Below are 13,422 nucleotides of genomic sequence, written 5' to 3'. Positions count from 1 at the left end.
GCATCCTGGTCCAGTTATCCCCGACCTTTAACCCCTCTTCACCTGAAGACCACACTTGATTCCCCATGTGCATGGGATAGCGACTAGTGCATTTTATAAAAGTGTAAAATTAATGACAAGGGTAGAATTGTCTGTACAAAGGTATCAGATTTAAAATAAATGGCAATCAACTGAGGCAATTAAAATTGAAATAGTAGCACAACATGACTACAAGGGATGACACAAAAATGTTTGTAAATTAAAAAAAAGTTTATTCTGCAAAAAAAAAGCCTCTTAAAACATTACAAAGAAACAGTACAAAACAGAGTAGTCAATAGTGTCTTTCAACTTGCAGAATGTGATAATTTCAATTACATTCAACTTTTTTTTTAAAAAAGCAGAGGCAATAACGTCTCATCTACAAATATACAGTGACATGACATATATCAGTCGACACACATCACATGTGCACGATGTTACTGGGACAAATATTTGATGGAATTGCTGCCTTTCCGAGGAAAAATGTTTTGCCGAATGTTTGTTCTTGAAGACAGCTCCTTGTTAAATTTTCACATTTCATGGGAAATTACAACGAAAGACACTTGGCAAAAAAAAAAGAGATCAGTCCTTCCTTACGACACTTCTCGTTTCAGAAAATCAAAGTTTAAAGTTGGATTTCTGTTAGTTTGAAATTGCTTTCAAAAACCATCTTGCTCATGAAAGAAGCAATAGTTAGTAAATTCCAATATGTACAACACAAGCTATTAAAAAGCTCACAATATACTCTGATGGCAGCTTCGAACATTATTAGCAATTCAAACAATAGTTTCCATCCGCCAGCCCTTATGCTTTACAAAGATATCTAATCAGTGGTGGGTCAGTATTCCTGTATAAAGGTCAGGGGGATGACAACATTTTTGTGATGGATAACAGGATCCTCTCAGTCCTTCAGCACCAAATAGCTTCCTCAGCCAAAAGGATGGGCTAGAAATCAAGCCCTGGCCTCCACTGTATAGACAGGCATTAAGAGTGTCAGGTTGACCCAGGGTAATTCTACCATTGATTGCTCTGGAGTAATAGAACTGACCCATGCTCTGGAGTGGGAAGTTCAAAGATCCCTGCATTCCCCACATGGCGAATTCCTAATCTGAGCCATACTGTCATTGAGAGACACCAAGAAAAGACCAGGCACTTCTCCAAAAGAGAGGGAAACTAGGAGGCCAATCACCATGGACCATCCCCATGCACCTGCAAGCAGATGACCTAAAAGTGACATTGGCCAAAAGCCTCCATGCGTCCTCTTGGACAACTGAGGTCTGTGGTACAACAGCGGAGGATAATGCTGAAATTAAATTAAAGGATTGCTCGCTTAACCTGACAGTATCAAAATGTTAAGTCCCGAGTCTAAATGTACTGGTCAGCTTCTGAATATACTGGTGTAGTGCTCACTCCTGCCACTAGATGCTGCCAGTGAGTCACATAATACTTCAAAGAGGTGGAATTGTTCCTTTAAAAAAAAAGAATTCCTGATAATCTTCATAACTTATGACCTGCAAAAGAAACTGCATCCTCAAAAATCAAACATTTGTGTTCCCATGATTTCATTATCAGGTCATTAATTGGAGAGATATAAATTAGGCATTCTCCCATTTTCCTTTAAAGGAGAATTTCACTCTGGTCACCAAAGATTTTCAAAAAGTTGCTGGGTGCTCATCTGTTGAAAAGTAACATTCTCCATGAGCTGCTTTCGTTCCATCACATTTTTTCTTGACAATTTCATCTAACCCCATGAGCTTGTCTTAGAGTCAGTCGGCAGAAAGTATACAGTAAAATATACTTGGAGGTATTCATTTTTTTTAAAAAAAAGATATCAACAGCACTGCTGACAAAAGTGTGTGTGCGCACACTACGGCTAGCTAGATTCAGCATGTAACGGACTGAGAGAATTAGGTGCGGTGGCTAGCAAAGCAATCGAGGCAGGCATGGCGAAGAAATGCTAATATAACACGTGCACAGAGCATCTTTAGTGTGAGCACGCACTCATGCGCAGTATCTGGACTGTGACAGCCAGCTGGCTTTACTCTTCCTTCTCGTTTACATCTTGGCTTTTCTGTAAAATAAACAGTGGCGTAGTCAGTCGAAAATAAAACTTTGGCGTTCCATTCAGAGTTGATGAACACTCTACATCAGTCTTAAATAACCCTTCAATAAAGCTCCCATTTGGGGGCCATATAAAAACAGGTCGCAGTCAAGGGTATGCTACAGCAAGAGTGTTCTGTGTACTTTCCTCATTAACTGGGGAGCCATGATGTGCATGTGTATTTTGTCAGTGTCTGGCATTTATCAAGAGAGTGTTGTAATTAGGGATAATTGTGTGTTAACTCCAGGTCCCATTAACTACACCATGTTGGTCAAGTGCTACAATCTTAGTTATCCCAATGGCTCAGAGGTGCATCTCTAAGCTGTAGACTAGGCAGGTTGCAGGTTCAAATCCTCAGTCTGTGTTCAGTTAGCTGATCTCAGCTGGGGGCCGTACTAGGGTTACTATAATTGGCAGCCATGCCCTTGGCTATGGAAGGGGAAAATAAATCATCCAAGGTTCCCACTCCTGATTGGTGTACAGCAACCCATACTGTAAGTGGGGGTGTGTGGATGCTGGGTGAAACCAAGATTGGGCCAAGAGGTTATGTCTTCTGCTGTCAAATGCAGCCTCAGAACTTAATGTCAAGGCTCGCAGGTGAATTGTGGAGAGATACTGGGGAATGGATGCTGCCTGTGGAACTGGACCCTAAAACGGGAGGGGATTCCTCCAGGATAGGAGGCAGAGGAAAATGGAGGTAATTGAAAAGTAGTTCTCAAATTACTAATTACTAAAGATTTGGCCTTGTTCACGTGAAAATACCAGACCCTGGATTGGATTTCACTATCAGTAACAGATGTTACCATCAGTGCTGTCGTGATTTGTAACCAGCCAATAGTAGCAAAAAAAAATGGCGGTGAAAAACGTCTGGGTTTGTCCCTCACTTTTACTGTTGGTGATAGAGGCTCATTCAGGATGGTCAGCAGAACTATCAATGCATGAATACACCATTTAAGTAGTACTCGCAGTAGCAGTGGAGGTAATGCTACCTAAACACAAGTCTTAACCCTGTCAGGATATGTTATTTATATTTTCTAGACTCACGGTTTATGCAGCCAAACTTCAAAAAGATTTTGTCTGCTTGAAACCAGCTGAAAAGGCCAATGACAGGAATATGATAGACTCCATCAGCAGTGGAATCTACGGTTATGCACCAAGTGGAATATCCCGCCTGAATATTTTTCTAAATGAAAGGAGGTCAAAAGCCAACTGGAGCAAATGTGTAGAGAAGACATTTGATTGCAATATTCGTGGAGGAGAGAAGCCAGCTGCATCTACAGTATTTTATACCGAATCTAGGTATTTTCTACAGAACATTATTACTAATTTAACAAAACATCCAGCAACTAAATTTAAAAGAACACCCCCAGCGTCCAATCACATTTATTTCAATGCATGTTGTCATAGGATCATTGAGCTTTCAGGAGGGAAGGAAAACATTCGGCCCATTGTGCCCGTGCTAGCTTCAGGTCCAAGTTCTCTGCTCATTTCCCTGTCCTTTTTCCATACCCTTTAATATTTTTCTTCAAGTATTTATGTAGTTCCATCTTAAAAGTGTTCAATGAACTCAGCCTCAATAGCCACTTGGGTAATACGCTCATATTCTAATAAGTCAGAAGGTTTTGGGTTCAAGTCCCACTTCAGAGACTTGAGCAGAAAATCTAGGCTGACACTCCAGTGCAGTACTGAGGGAGTGCTGCATGGTCGGAGGTGCTGTCTTTCAGATGAGATGTCACAGGTGCTCATAAACAATCCCATGGCAGCACTACGCAGAGGAGTTCTCCCCATTGTCCTGGCCAATATTTATACCTCAACCAACATCACTCAAACAGATTATTTGATCATTATCTCATTGCTGTTTGTGGGACCTTGCTGTGTGCAAATTGGCTGCCACGTTTCCTACATTACAACAGTGACTACACTTCAAAAGTACTTAGTTGGCTGTAAAATGCTTTGGGACGTCCTGAGGTCGTGAAAGGCACTATATAAATGCAAGTCTTTTTTTTTGCAGCTAATTTTAAACTGTAACTGTTTCTTAAGAACTTGCTTTATTTTATTAAAACATTCTTACCTATTTACCTTTTTATTCCAAAGGTATAAAAATTTGGAATGAAGACATATCTTCCGGCCAGTCTTCAACGTGGCTCTGTAACACAAAAAAACGTGCGGCATTTTAAAAAGAAATCCTACAATCACATGTGGAAGGGGTACAAGCATTTGCTTTCATTCCAGGACTGAACATTCTCTTCACATCTCCCAAAAGCAGCTAGCAATCATTAATAACTATTATTTTAAAGAAATCATCAAAATATTGATTGAAAGAATTTGGAGATACAAATCCGTAATAGAAAAAGGCAACTGGTTTATCATTTCATCTCAACTCTCTTGAAGTTTAAGTGCACAGTTAATTCCTATTCACTGCAAGTTTAATTCACTAAATAAACAACATGCCAACATTGGTAAGTTTATTTAACTTGACATGAACTAATGCTAGACCTGATGGGGAAAAATGACTTGTAAACTGCACCCTTTTCTTTAAATAGAGAAACCTAGAAAGCACAGTAATCAAGCTTCACACAGCCATTCCTTTACCGATAGTCTGACACCCCACTGCAGGTAAACTCTAAGCTTCCTTGCCATCACTGGAACCGAGTAAAAGTTTATAGAATGAATGTTCCTTTCACATATGCTCAAGTGGACTAGCCTGTACTCTACTGTAGTGCACATGTAGCCTTTTAATAAGGGGCCTGTACAAGTGCAAAATATATTTGTGGCAAGCAACATACAGAGACCAGACGTTCTGTGTATTTTAACAGAATTAAAACAATTACTTTAGGCAATAAACTTTAAACAATTAACATAGGCTCAAACAATCTGATCACTCTGAAAGCAAAACACGGAGTAGTAGTCTACAGAAAAATTAAATCTAGTTCATGATTTTCTGGATGATTTGAGCAGATTTTAAATTCTTAAACTAGATACACATTAGGCAGGGAAATCTGTAATGGGCGTTATGATAGTTTGAGACTACACATTTGGTTAGGTTTTTTTTGGTCTTGTGCCTTTTTTCACATATACAGTGTCTCATTTACTGTTTCCCTACTGTCTGTTAACCAACTATCGATTGTGGAAAAGGCCGCTTACGGTTAGCTTAAGGAATCGTTTTTATTAAAGGTTTCGCCATCTCTAAAACATTCTGAGCAAGTCGAGTGAGACAATCTAACAAGGCAAGCACCTCAAGCAACCTAGGAACAGTTACAAATGGTCAACGGTTTTATGGTGTTATATAACCTTCATTTATAAAATTAGTGGCATTTTCTGGCCAGTAGTGTGTAATGCACACCATGTTAATGTATTTGAAGTATAATGCACTCACATGAGTTGCAGAGGGCAGTTTGGGATGGGGATAAGCTGCAGCCCCTTGATGTTGCGAACATTGATTTGTGCAGCTCCCCCTTTGCACATGCACCTGTTGAGAACTGCAGTCGGTTTCCCTAAGGGGGAGAGAATAAAAAGGTGAGCCGTTAATTGAATTGCATAATAATCCCTCATTGCTCTGTGGTGGATGGCGTTAGCCTGGACCAGTACACTGAACTTTTCAACCTCTGGAGGATGTTAGTTTACACTCTATAGGCTAGCGTCTGAGCCTAGCTCTTTGGAAGCATTGAGTAGAGATGAAATTCCCTAAGACTTCCATTTGGATCCCAAGCCCTAGGAAAACACAATAAAGCAATTCAAGCACACTTCTATAAAAGTTATACAATTGTTTAAAGCTATAGACACAGAAGGGCTCAAAGTCAATTGGCATTTTCTGAAAATTATTATTTTGCACCAATAGGAGCTTGTGACTGACTTTTACCAATGACTATCAAAAAAAGATTTGAACTGGATGATTTTTAACTCATCCTCGGACAAGATTCCCAATGAAAGGTGTTTCACTAATAACTCATTTATAGTCAGATTTAATCTCATTCTGATTTGATCTAAATTTGTTTTCTCGTCTCTGTTTTCTTGGCACTTTCTCCCTGAAGCAATGCATGAATGGGATGGAATAGAAATTCCAGTAAAGAATTTTTATTTTGGAGACAAGTGAACATTTTATTTTGTTACAATGTCTTCATTTGCTGAATGTATTTATTCCTCTCTGGTGAAAGTCAAGTTCCCACAGTTTTATGTTATATATTTATTTTTCTAATATTTCACATGCATAAATTTCACTGATTCGCTGCTACTTTGACTCATGCACAGTGAGGCAGAAAGCCAGTTAATGGAATATACACGCACAAGCCAGATTAAAATCAATTTGAGCCAGTGCCAGGTTAGATGGAGCAGCATGAGGTGGACCAGCAACTGGAATGAAGTGAGTAAATTCTCACCACCTACACAATGCATTTTAATCCAGACCAGCTGGTAATTCAGAACTAACTCAGAACTAACTTCAGTCAACTGCAGACATTCAGCAGAACAGTTATGAGCAGTCCAGTTAGAAACTGTACAACACAGAACTGTCTTTGTTACTTGCTTTGTAGTTTGTTGATCCTATCATAAATATATGACAGCTGTCAATCACTTTTCTTTTTAATCAGAAAAAGCAAGCAAATATATTGGACACACCGTACAGATGATTTAAACTTTACTAAAGCAAGTTGTTGCATTTTTTAATAGATTATACTATTGACAGGCACTTCTTAAACCGCTGCAATTGTATAACTGGCAAAGTGTCAGGAATTAAATCAGAATCATTCAATATTTGTACATTTCGCAAGGAGAGCTTTTGACCCATTGTGTTCAGCCTACTGCTGCTCCACAGCAACTAATTTTCAATGATTGTACTGTATTAAAAAGTAGCCTGTTGCAACAGCAGAACTTTAGGAGAATATGGCAAGAGTCGTATTTACGAAGATTCCGTATAAATCTGATGATCAATTGTTCAACAAATGCACAAAGCGCGATCCCAAAGCATATTGTCTTGCCAAGTGTAAAGATAAGATAAATGTTTAGTCTGGAAAGCACTTTAATGTTAAAGGCTGGCCGCTCAGCTTTTCGGCCCGTTATACATTCTTCGCAATTCATTTCAAACCATACTTTATAGAAAGAAAGACACTTGCCACAAACACAATTCTTTTCATCACATGAAAAAGATTTGTTACTTTTATGTCGCTAAACAATGCAGCAGTCACTTACCCTGTGACAAATTGATGCACAGAATCCCGAGGAGCAGGACCAGCACTGCACACGTTTTCACACTCATGGCTAGTTGTTTTTGTGGAGTTCACACAGTACCAGAACCTCAGCCTGAATCTGTCTCAAAAGCAGCATGGCTTTGGCTACATTTATATTAAAAGAGACCACTCCTCTCTGACTCTGATTGGGCCAGGGGAAAATCGACTGGATGTAGTGATTGTTTCCTTTTTAATCCTTTGAGACCTTTCAGTTTCTAAAATATACATACCTTTCGTACAATAGTATCCAGCTGATGCTCTATCACTGTTTAATGTGGGCCATTATGAAGTGCGGAGAAAGAATAATAAAAATATAAATATTAACCATTTCTCAATTCATGGTAATCTTCAAATTAACAAAAGCATTTTCATTTTGGTTCTCTTACTGAGATCCTCTTAAGATTCGCAAAAAAATTAAGTATTTTGAAAAATATTGGAAGCCATAGAGTAAATCCAGTGTTAAAAAAAATATTAGAAACAATGATGGGGATCCCCTGAAAAGGTTCAGTAAATAAATGCACCATGTAGTTTGGCTTCGAACTATACTCATCAGGAAAGTCCCAGATTTGGACCCTAATCTGTGCTGATTCAGCATGTAACATCAGGATGCACATTTGGCTACAGTACAGTTGGGCTGGGGTGGGGATAAAATTGGTTCAGATTCCAGCAGCCTAGTACGAAGCTGGGCTAGGACTTCACTCGGGCTGCCGCAGATATCTGTCAGCCTGCTCAACATCCAGACTTTCATATGAAGAACGATCCCTTGGGTTCGATACTGAGGGTCTCCCACTGTCCATATACCATAACCCATGTGAGTCACTACCTTCAGCATAGAAGTAGTAAGGGGGAAGCTCACCAGATATTCTGATTATTAAAGGAATTTATTAGAATAAATCCTTAAGCTCACTTTCGTTTCATAAAAATCTAACTTAAATCCATTGTAGCACTTTCCTGGGAGAAAGTCTGCAGAAGTTTGAATAATCAGATGTGATATCTCATTCTCATTGTAATATTGTATATTAAATGTCTGTTGATAATAATCTTCCACAATTTCAATTTTTAAAAAAAATTATAGAAATCCTTATTAATTACTTTGACTATCCAAAAACTGCACAAATTATTGTGTCTATTAGGATTTATCATTCTACAGTATGATTAATAGTCTTTAAGTGAAAAAATACACTTTTAAAAGTTAAATTTGCTTATTGTATTCATTCATGCTGAGTAAAATATTTAGATTAAAATCCCATAGTTACACATCACATATAGCAATTGTGATATTCTTTTCTCATTTTACCTTAGGTTAAGGTTTATCAGTAACTGAGAAAAAAGTAAGATTTTATCATCAGAGTAGCGCAATTCATTAATTCTGGAATAATTAAAGGATTGAAGAATGGAATAGTTTTGTTATTTAATGTCTAGGATACAGTATATCATAAGTTATTTATGATTATATAGAATTAATTAGAATTCACATTGGCTGCCTAATGTGATTATAGTATCAGAATGGGTATATTCCACTCTTGAATGGGGGACTTGATTAATGTACATCCCAGAATAATACTTACATACTCAATCGCTATATTTAGTACCGGGTAACTGGAATAGAATACATATGATGCTGGTTTAAATTTGAAATGTGTTCATAAAATGTGGTGGACCTTACCAGCAATAACCATTAATTCAGGTGAAAAAGAAACACCTCTTCATCCTTCTTTTATAATTTTAAACTAAAGGAAAATTCCTTGAAGCATTTCAGGACAAAAATCTAAAATGCAATGAGTTTTTTTTTTGCTTTGAAAAATGTGCTTATTCAAAAAAAAACCTTGAACTAACAAGTCTCTGTGCATTCCTCTAGTCCATTCTATAACACTAATCTTTAGAAATGTATAGTTTTGTAAAGCCCATTTGGAAGTATTCTGTTTTTACAAGTGGAAAGATCTGTGGGTGTTCGCAGGGTTAATCAAAGTGACATCATCAGCCACGAAGGTGCCAGCATGTGGATTTTTTTGAACATTCTGAAGGTCTTAGGTAGACAATTGCCAAGCGCTGCACAGAATAAAATCTCCTGATTTCCCCTCTTATATTCTTATTACCACCTTCCTTTCTATTCTATTTCTGTTAAGCAGGAAAATGAAACAACGGAGACTCAATATATTTCCTTTTGTGTCCCTAGCATTTAAACAATGTTGATTTAAGTAACATATCCACAGTGCAGAAAGCCAAAAAAATACTCCTGTGAGTGTCACTATGCTCTGTGCATTTGACAAATCACAGATTGCCCACTGTATTATGAGCTAAGTTTTTGTAAAATAGTTTTATACCTAATTTCTTGCTATTGTCCCTTCCCTAGTACATTCTCTGCATAAATGCGACCCTCCTTAAAGAAAGAACTTGCATTTATATAGCGCCCTTTGTGTTTGCAGGATATCCAAAGCACTTTATAGCCTATGAGTTACTTTTGAAGTGTAGTCACCGTTGTAATGTAGAAAATGCAGCAGCCAATTTGCACACAGCGAGGTCCAGCAAACAGCAATGAAAAAAATGACCAGATAATCGTTTATTTTTTAGTGACATTGGTTGAGGTATAAATGTTGGCAAGGACATGGGGAGAATTCCCCTACCCTTCTTTAAATAATGACATGAGATCTTTTACACCCAAAAGAGGGCTGACGGGACCTGAGTTTAACATTTCAGCTGAAAGGCAATGCCTCCGACAGTACAGCACTCCCTCAGTACTGCATTGGAGTTTCAGCCTAGACTATGGGCTTGAGTGCATCTTGAGCACACAACCTTCTGACTTACAGGCAAAAACCAAGAACCAAGGTTAACACTTTACTCAGGAAGGCACAGCCTAATTCACAGACATTCAGATGGTCTCAGTCAAAGACACTGCAGGTTAATTAACTTTGGGCTGGTTGGGAAATGGACAACCTCCTCTACGAAAAATGTTCTATCTTTCCTACAAACAGCCACAAGATTGGGGAACATCTAGAAAGCACAGGAGTAATTACTCTCCTAAATATAAGGCAGCAAATAAATTATGTTAATTTCAATTCAATGAAAGCTGAAGTTTCAATGGCCCAATGTAATAGGACATCAGAATGGCTCTTGGAGTTGGGAATCCAATGCTTTTGATTTGTAGCTAAAAATGTGCTCATTTGGGCCAATCTTAATTCAGATTGTCTATAGAGTTGACCTGAATTGATATCCTGTTAGAATAGGCCATTGAAAGTGCAACTTTCATTGAATTCAAATTAGCATAATTTATTTACTTATAATTTAGGGTTGGTCCCAATTGACTGCCTTCTTGTATACATAATTTATATATATTTCTTAGACTTCTGCAGCACTATATATGAATAGATAAATGAGTCATGCTTGAGTTTTACTAAATGGACATTGTTTTCTCTTCTAACTTCACTCCCACATCTCTACTACTGCATGGATTGTTAAGATTGAAGATTTGAACATAAGAGCATAAGAAACAGGAGCAGGAGTAGGCCATACAGCCCCTCGAGCCTGCTCTGCGATTCAATGAGATCATGGCTGATCTTCTACCTCAACTCCACTTTCCCGCCTGATCCCCATCTCCCTTGATTCCCTTAGAGTCCAAAAATCTATCGATCTCAGCCTTGAATATACTCAACGACTGAGCATCCACAGCCCTCTGGGGTAGAGAATTCCAAAGATTCACAACCCTCTGAGTGAAGAAGTTCCTCCTCATCTCAGTCCTAAATGGCCGGCCCCTTTATCCTGAGACTATGCCCCCTAGTTCTAGACTCTCCGGCCAGGGGAAACAGCCTCTCAGCATCTACCCTGTCAAGCCCTCTCAGAATCTTATATCTTTCAATAAGATCACCTCTCATTCTTCTAAAATCCAGAGAGTACAGGCCGATTCCACTCAATCTCTCCTCATGGAACAACCCTCTCATCCCAGGAATCAATCTAGTGAACCTTCGCTGTACCATCTCTAAGGCAAGTATATCCTTCCTTAGGTAAGGAGACCAAAACTGTACACAGTACTCCAGGTGTGGTCTCACCAAAGCCCTGTACAATTGCAGCAAGACTTACTTACTCTTGTACTCCAACCTCCTTGCAATGAAGGCCAACATGCCATTTGCCTTCCTAATTGCTTGCTTTACCTGCACATTAACTTTGTGTTTCATGTACTAGGACACCCAAATCTCTCTGAACACCATTTAATAGTTTCTCACCATTTAAAAAATATTCTCATTTTCTATTCTTCCTACCAAAGTGAATAACCTCACAGTTCCCCACATTATACTCCATCTGCTACCTACTTGCCCACTCACTTAACCTGTCTATATCCCTTTGCAGGCTCTTTGTGTCCTCCTCACAGCTTACTTTCCCACCTAGCTTTGTATCATTAACAAAATTGGATACATTACACTCGGTTCCTTCATCTAAGTCATTAATACAGATTGTAAATAGCTGAGGCCCAAGTACTGATCCTTGCGGCACCTCACTAATTACAGCCTGCCAATCAGAAAATGACCTGTTTATTCCTACTCTCTGTTTACTGTCCATTAATCTATCCTCTATCCATGCTAATATATTACCCTCAACCCAATGAGACCTTATCTTGTGCATTAACCTTTTGTATGGCACTTTATTGAATGCGTTTTGAAAATCCAAATATACTGCATCCACTGGTTCCCCTTTATCTACCCTACCAGTTACATCCTCAAAAACCTCCAGTAGATTTGTCAAACGCGATTTCCTTTCATAAAACCACGTTGACTCTGCCTAATCATATTATGATTTTCTAAGTGCCCCATTACTATGTCCTTAATAATGGATTCCACCATTTTCCCAACTACTGATGTCAGGCTAACCGGCCTGTAGTTCCCTGTTTTCTCTCTCCCTCCTTTCTTGAATAGCGGGGTCACATTTGCTACCTTCCAATCCACTGGGACCATTCTAGAATCTAGGGAATTTTGGAAGATCACAACCAATGCATCCACTATCTCTGCAGCCACCTCTTTTAGAACCCTAGGATGTAGGCCATCAGGTCTAGGGGATTTGTTAGCTTTTATTCCCGTTAATTTCTCCGGTACTTTTTCTTTTTCTTTTGAAGAGTGACTACATCACTCCTAAACCAGTCACTAAAGAAAAGGCTAATGGACACCATTGGGGTTCTCTAAGGTTTGGCTCTTGCCAAGCTGTACTTTTGGACTTAGATAAAAGCCATGTGTCCCCGTGAGACCTGTGTGAATTTTTCTGTCACTCGGTTTGGAGACACTTATGCCTGAGGATGGGTTTTCACATGTGTCAGACGTTAAAAATTTTTAAATTTGAGCACTAGCTCAGACAAATGGCATAAAAATCCACATCCTCGGAAGGCTGCTAACTATTAGTGTCAAGTTGTATGTGGTCTTAAAGGACTTGACACTAACAGGACCTCAAATGAAATTAGTTTTGGCAGTATGGATTCCATTCCCAATAGATGTAATTCTACTGTACAAAATTGCCTATAATTTGCCATTAATTGGCACTATAACAAAGAATGATACAGGATGACTTGTGTGAAAAATGGATATAAAATACTATTGCAGTAGGATATTGTCGGGAATGCACAAAGAACTTTACCTTGCATATGGTCTGCACTAATCTAACCAGTAAATGTTTGCCAGTGACATTAGGTATAAAGTAGAAAATAGTACATTATCCAGCTTGAAAATATTATCCCTCAGCTTAACGAGCATGAAACTCTATTTTAAAACCAAAAAAGTCAGCATGCTTTCCGTCAATCTTTTCACTCTCTCTCTACTGACCGTGTTGACCGCTGGATAGAATTTGGTACCACGGGCGCTTGGCATTCTCTGTTACTGTACCCAAGTGACCGGTCTTCATAGGTGAACCTAGACAGCAAGTGTTGGTTGGTTATTCAGAAGAAGTGGTTGAATGGCAATCCAAACTGACTGATTTTCCCCTATCACTGCCCCAGCGAATTCAGTACAGATGGGGATCAAATGTGAGGCCTTCCTTTTGTTTGTGGCTCAGCTACTCATAGAATCATAGAAAGTTAAGGCACAGGAGGAGGTCATTCGGCCCATC

At 38.8% G+C, this 13,422-nt stretch overlaps 1 protein-coding gene across 2 annotated transcripts; it reads right to left on the bottom strand.

The window, feature by feature from the left end:
• Window positions 1–228: 228 nt before the first annotated feature.
• On the bottom strand, window positions 229–7,438 carry LOC137304128 (stromal cell-derived factor 1-like). Of its 2 annotated transcripts, none has more exons than XM_067972608.1 (4): window positions 7,304–7,438; window positions 5,496–5,613; window positions 4,191–4,265; window positions 229–2,089 (listed from the first exon to the last, which is right to left on the bottom strand). In XM_067972608.1, the coding sequence occupies exons 1-4, from the start codon at window positions 7,368–7,370 to the stop codon at window positions 2,074–2,076; spliced, it is 276 nt and encodes a 91-aa protein (XP_067828709.1). In that variant the 5' UTR covers window positions 7,371–7,438; the 3' UTR covers window positions 229–2,073. The 2 variants fall into 2 exon arrangements, with proteins under 2 accessions (XP_067828709.1, XP_067828708.1); XM_067972607.1 differs by having other exon boundaries at window positions 4,199–4,265.
• Window positions 7,439–13,422: the final 5,984 nt, after the last annotated feature.

Source organism: Heptranchias perlo, chromosome 36 (genome assembly GCF_035084215.1).
Source record: "Heptranchias perlo isolate sHepPer1 chromosome 36, sHepPer1.hap1, whole genome shotgun sequence".
In the NCBI taxonomy this organism is placed as follows: Eukaryota; Metazoa; Chordata; class Chondrichthyes; order Hexanchiformes; family Hexanchidae; genus Heptranchias; species Heptranchias perlo.
The sequence above is the reverse complement of the archived record's forward strand: the minus strand, read 5'-3'. Positions and strand labels throughout refer to the sequence as shown.

Coding starts and splice junctions, on each gene's coding strand:
- LOC137304128 (XM_067972607.1), bottom strand. CDS start 7,370: ATGAGTGTGAAAACGTGTGCAGTGCTGGTCCTGCTCCTCGGGATTCTG. Junction 4,266..5,495: donor AACTGCCCTCTGCAACTCAT/GTGAGTGCATTA, acceptor TTTGTGTTACAG/AGCCACGTTGAAGACTGGCC. Junction 2,090..4,198: donor TATACCTTTGGAATAAAAAG/GTAAATAGGTAA, acceptor TTTATTTTACAG/AAAAGCCAAGATGTAAACGA.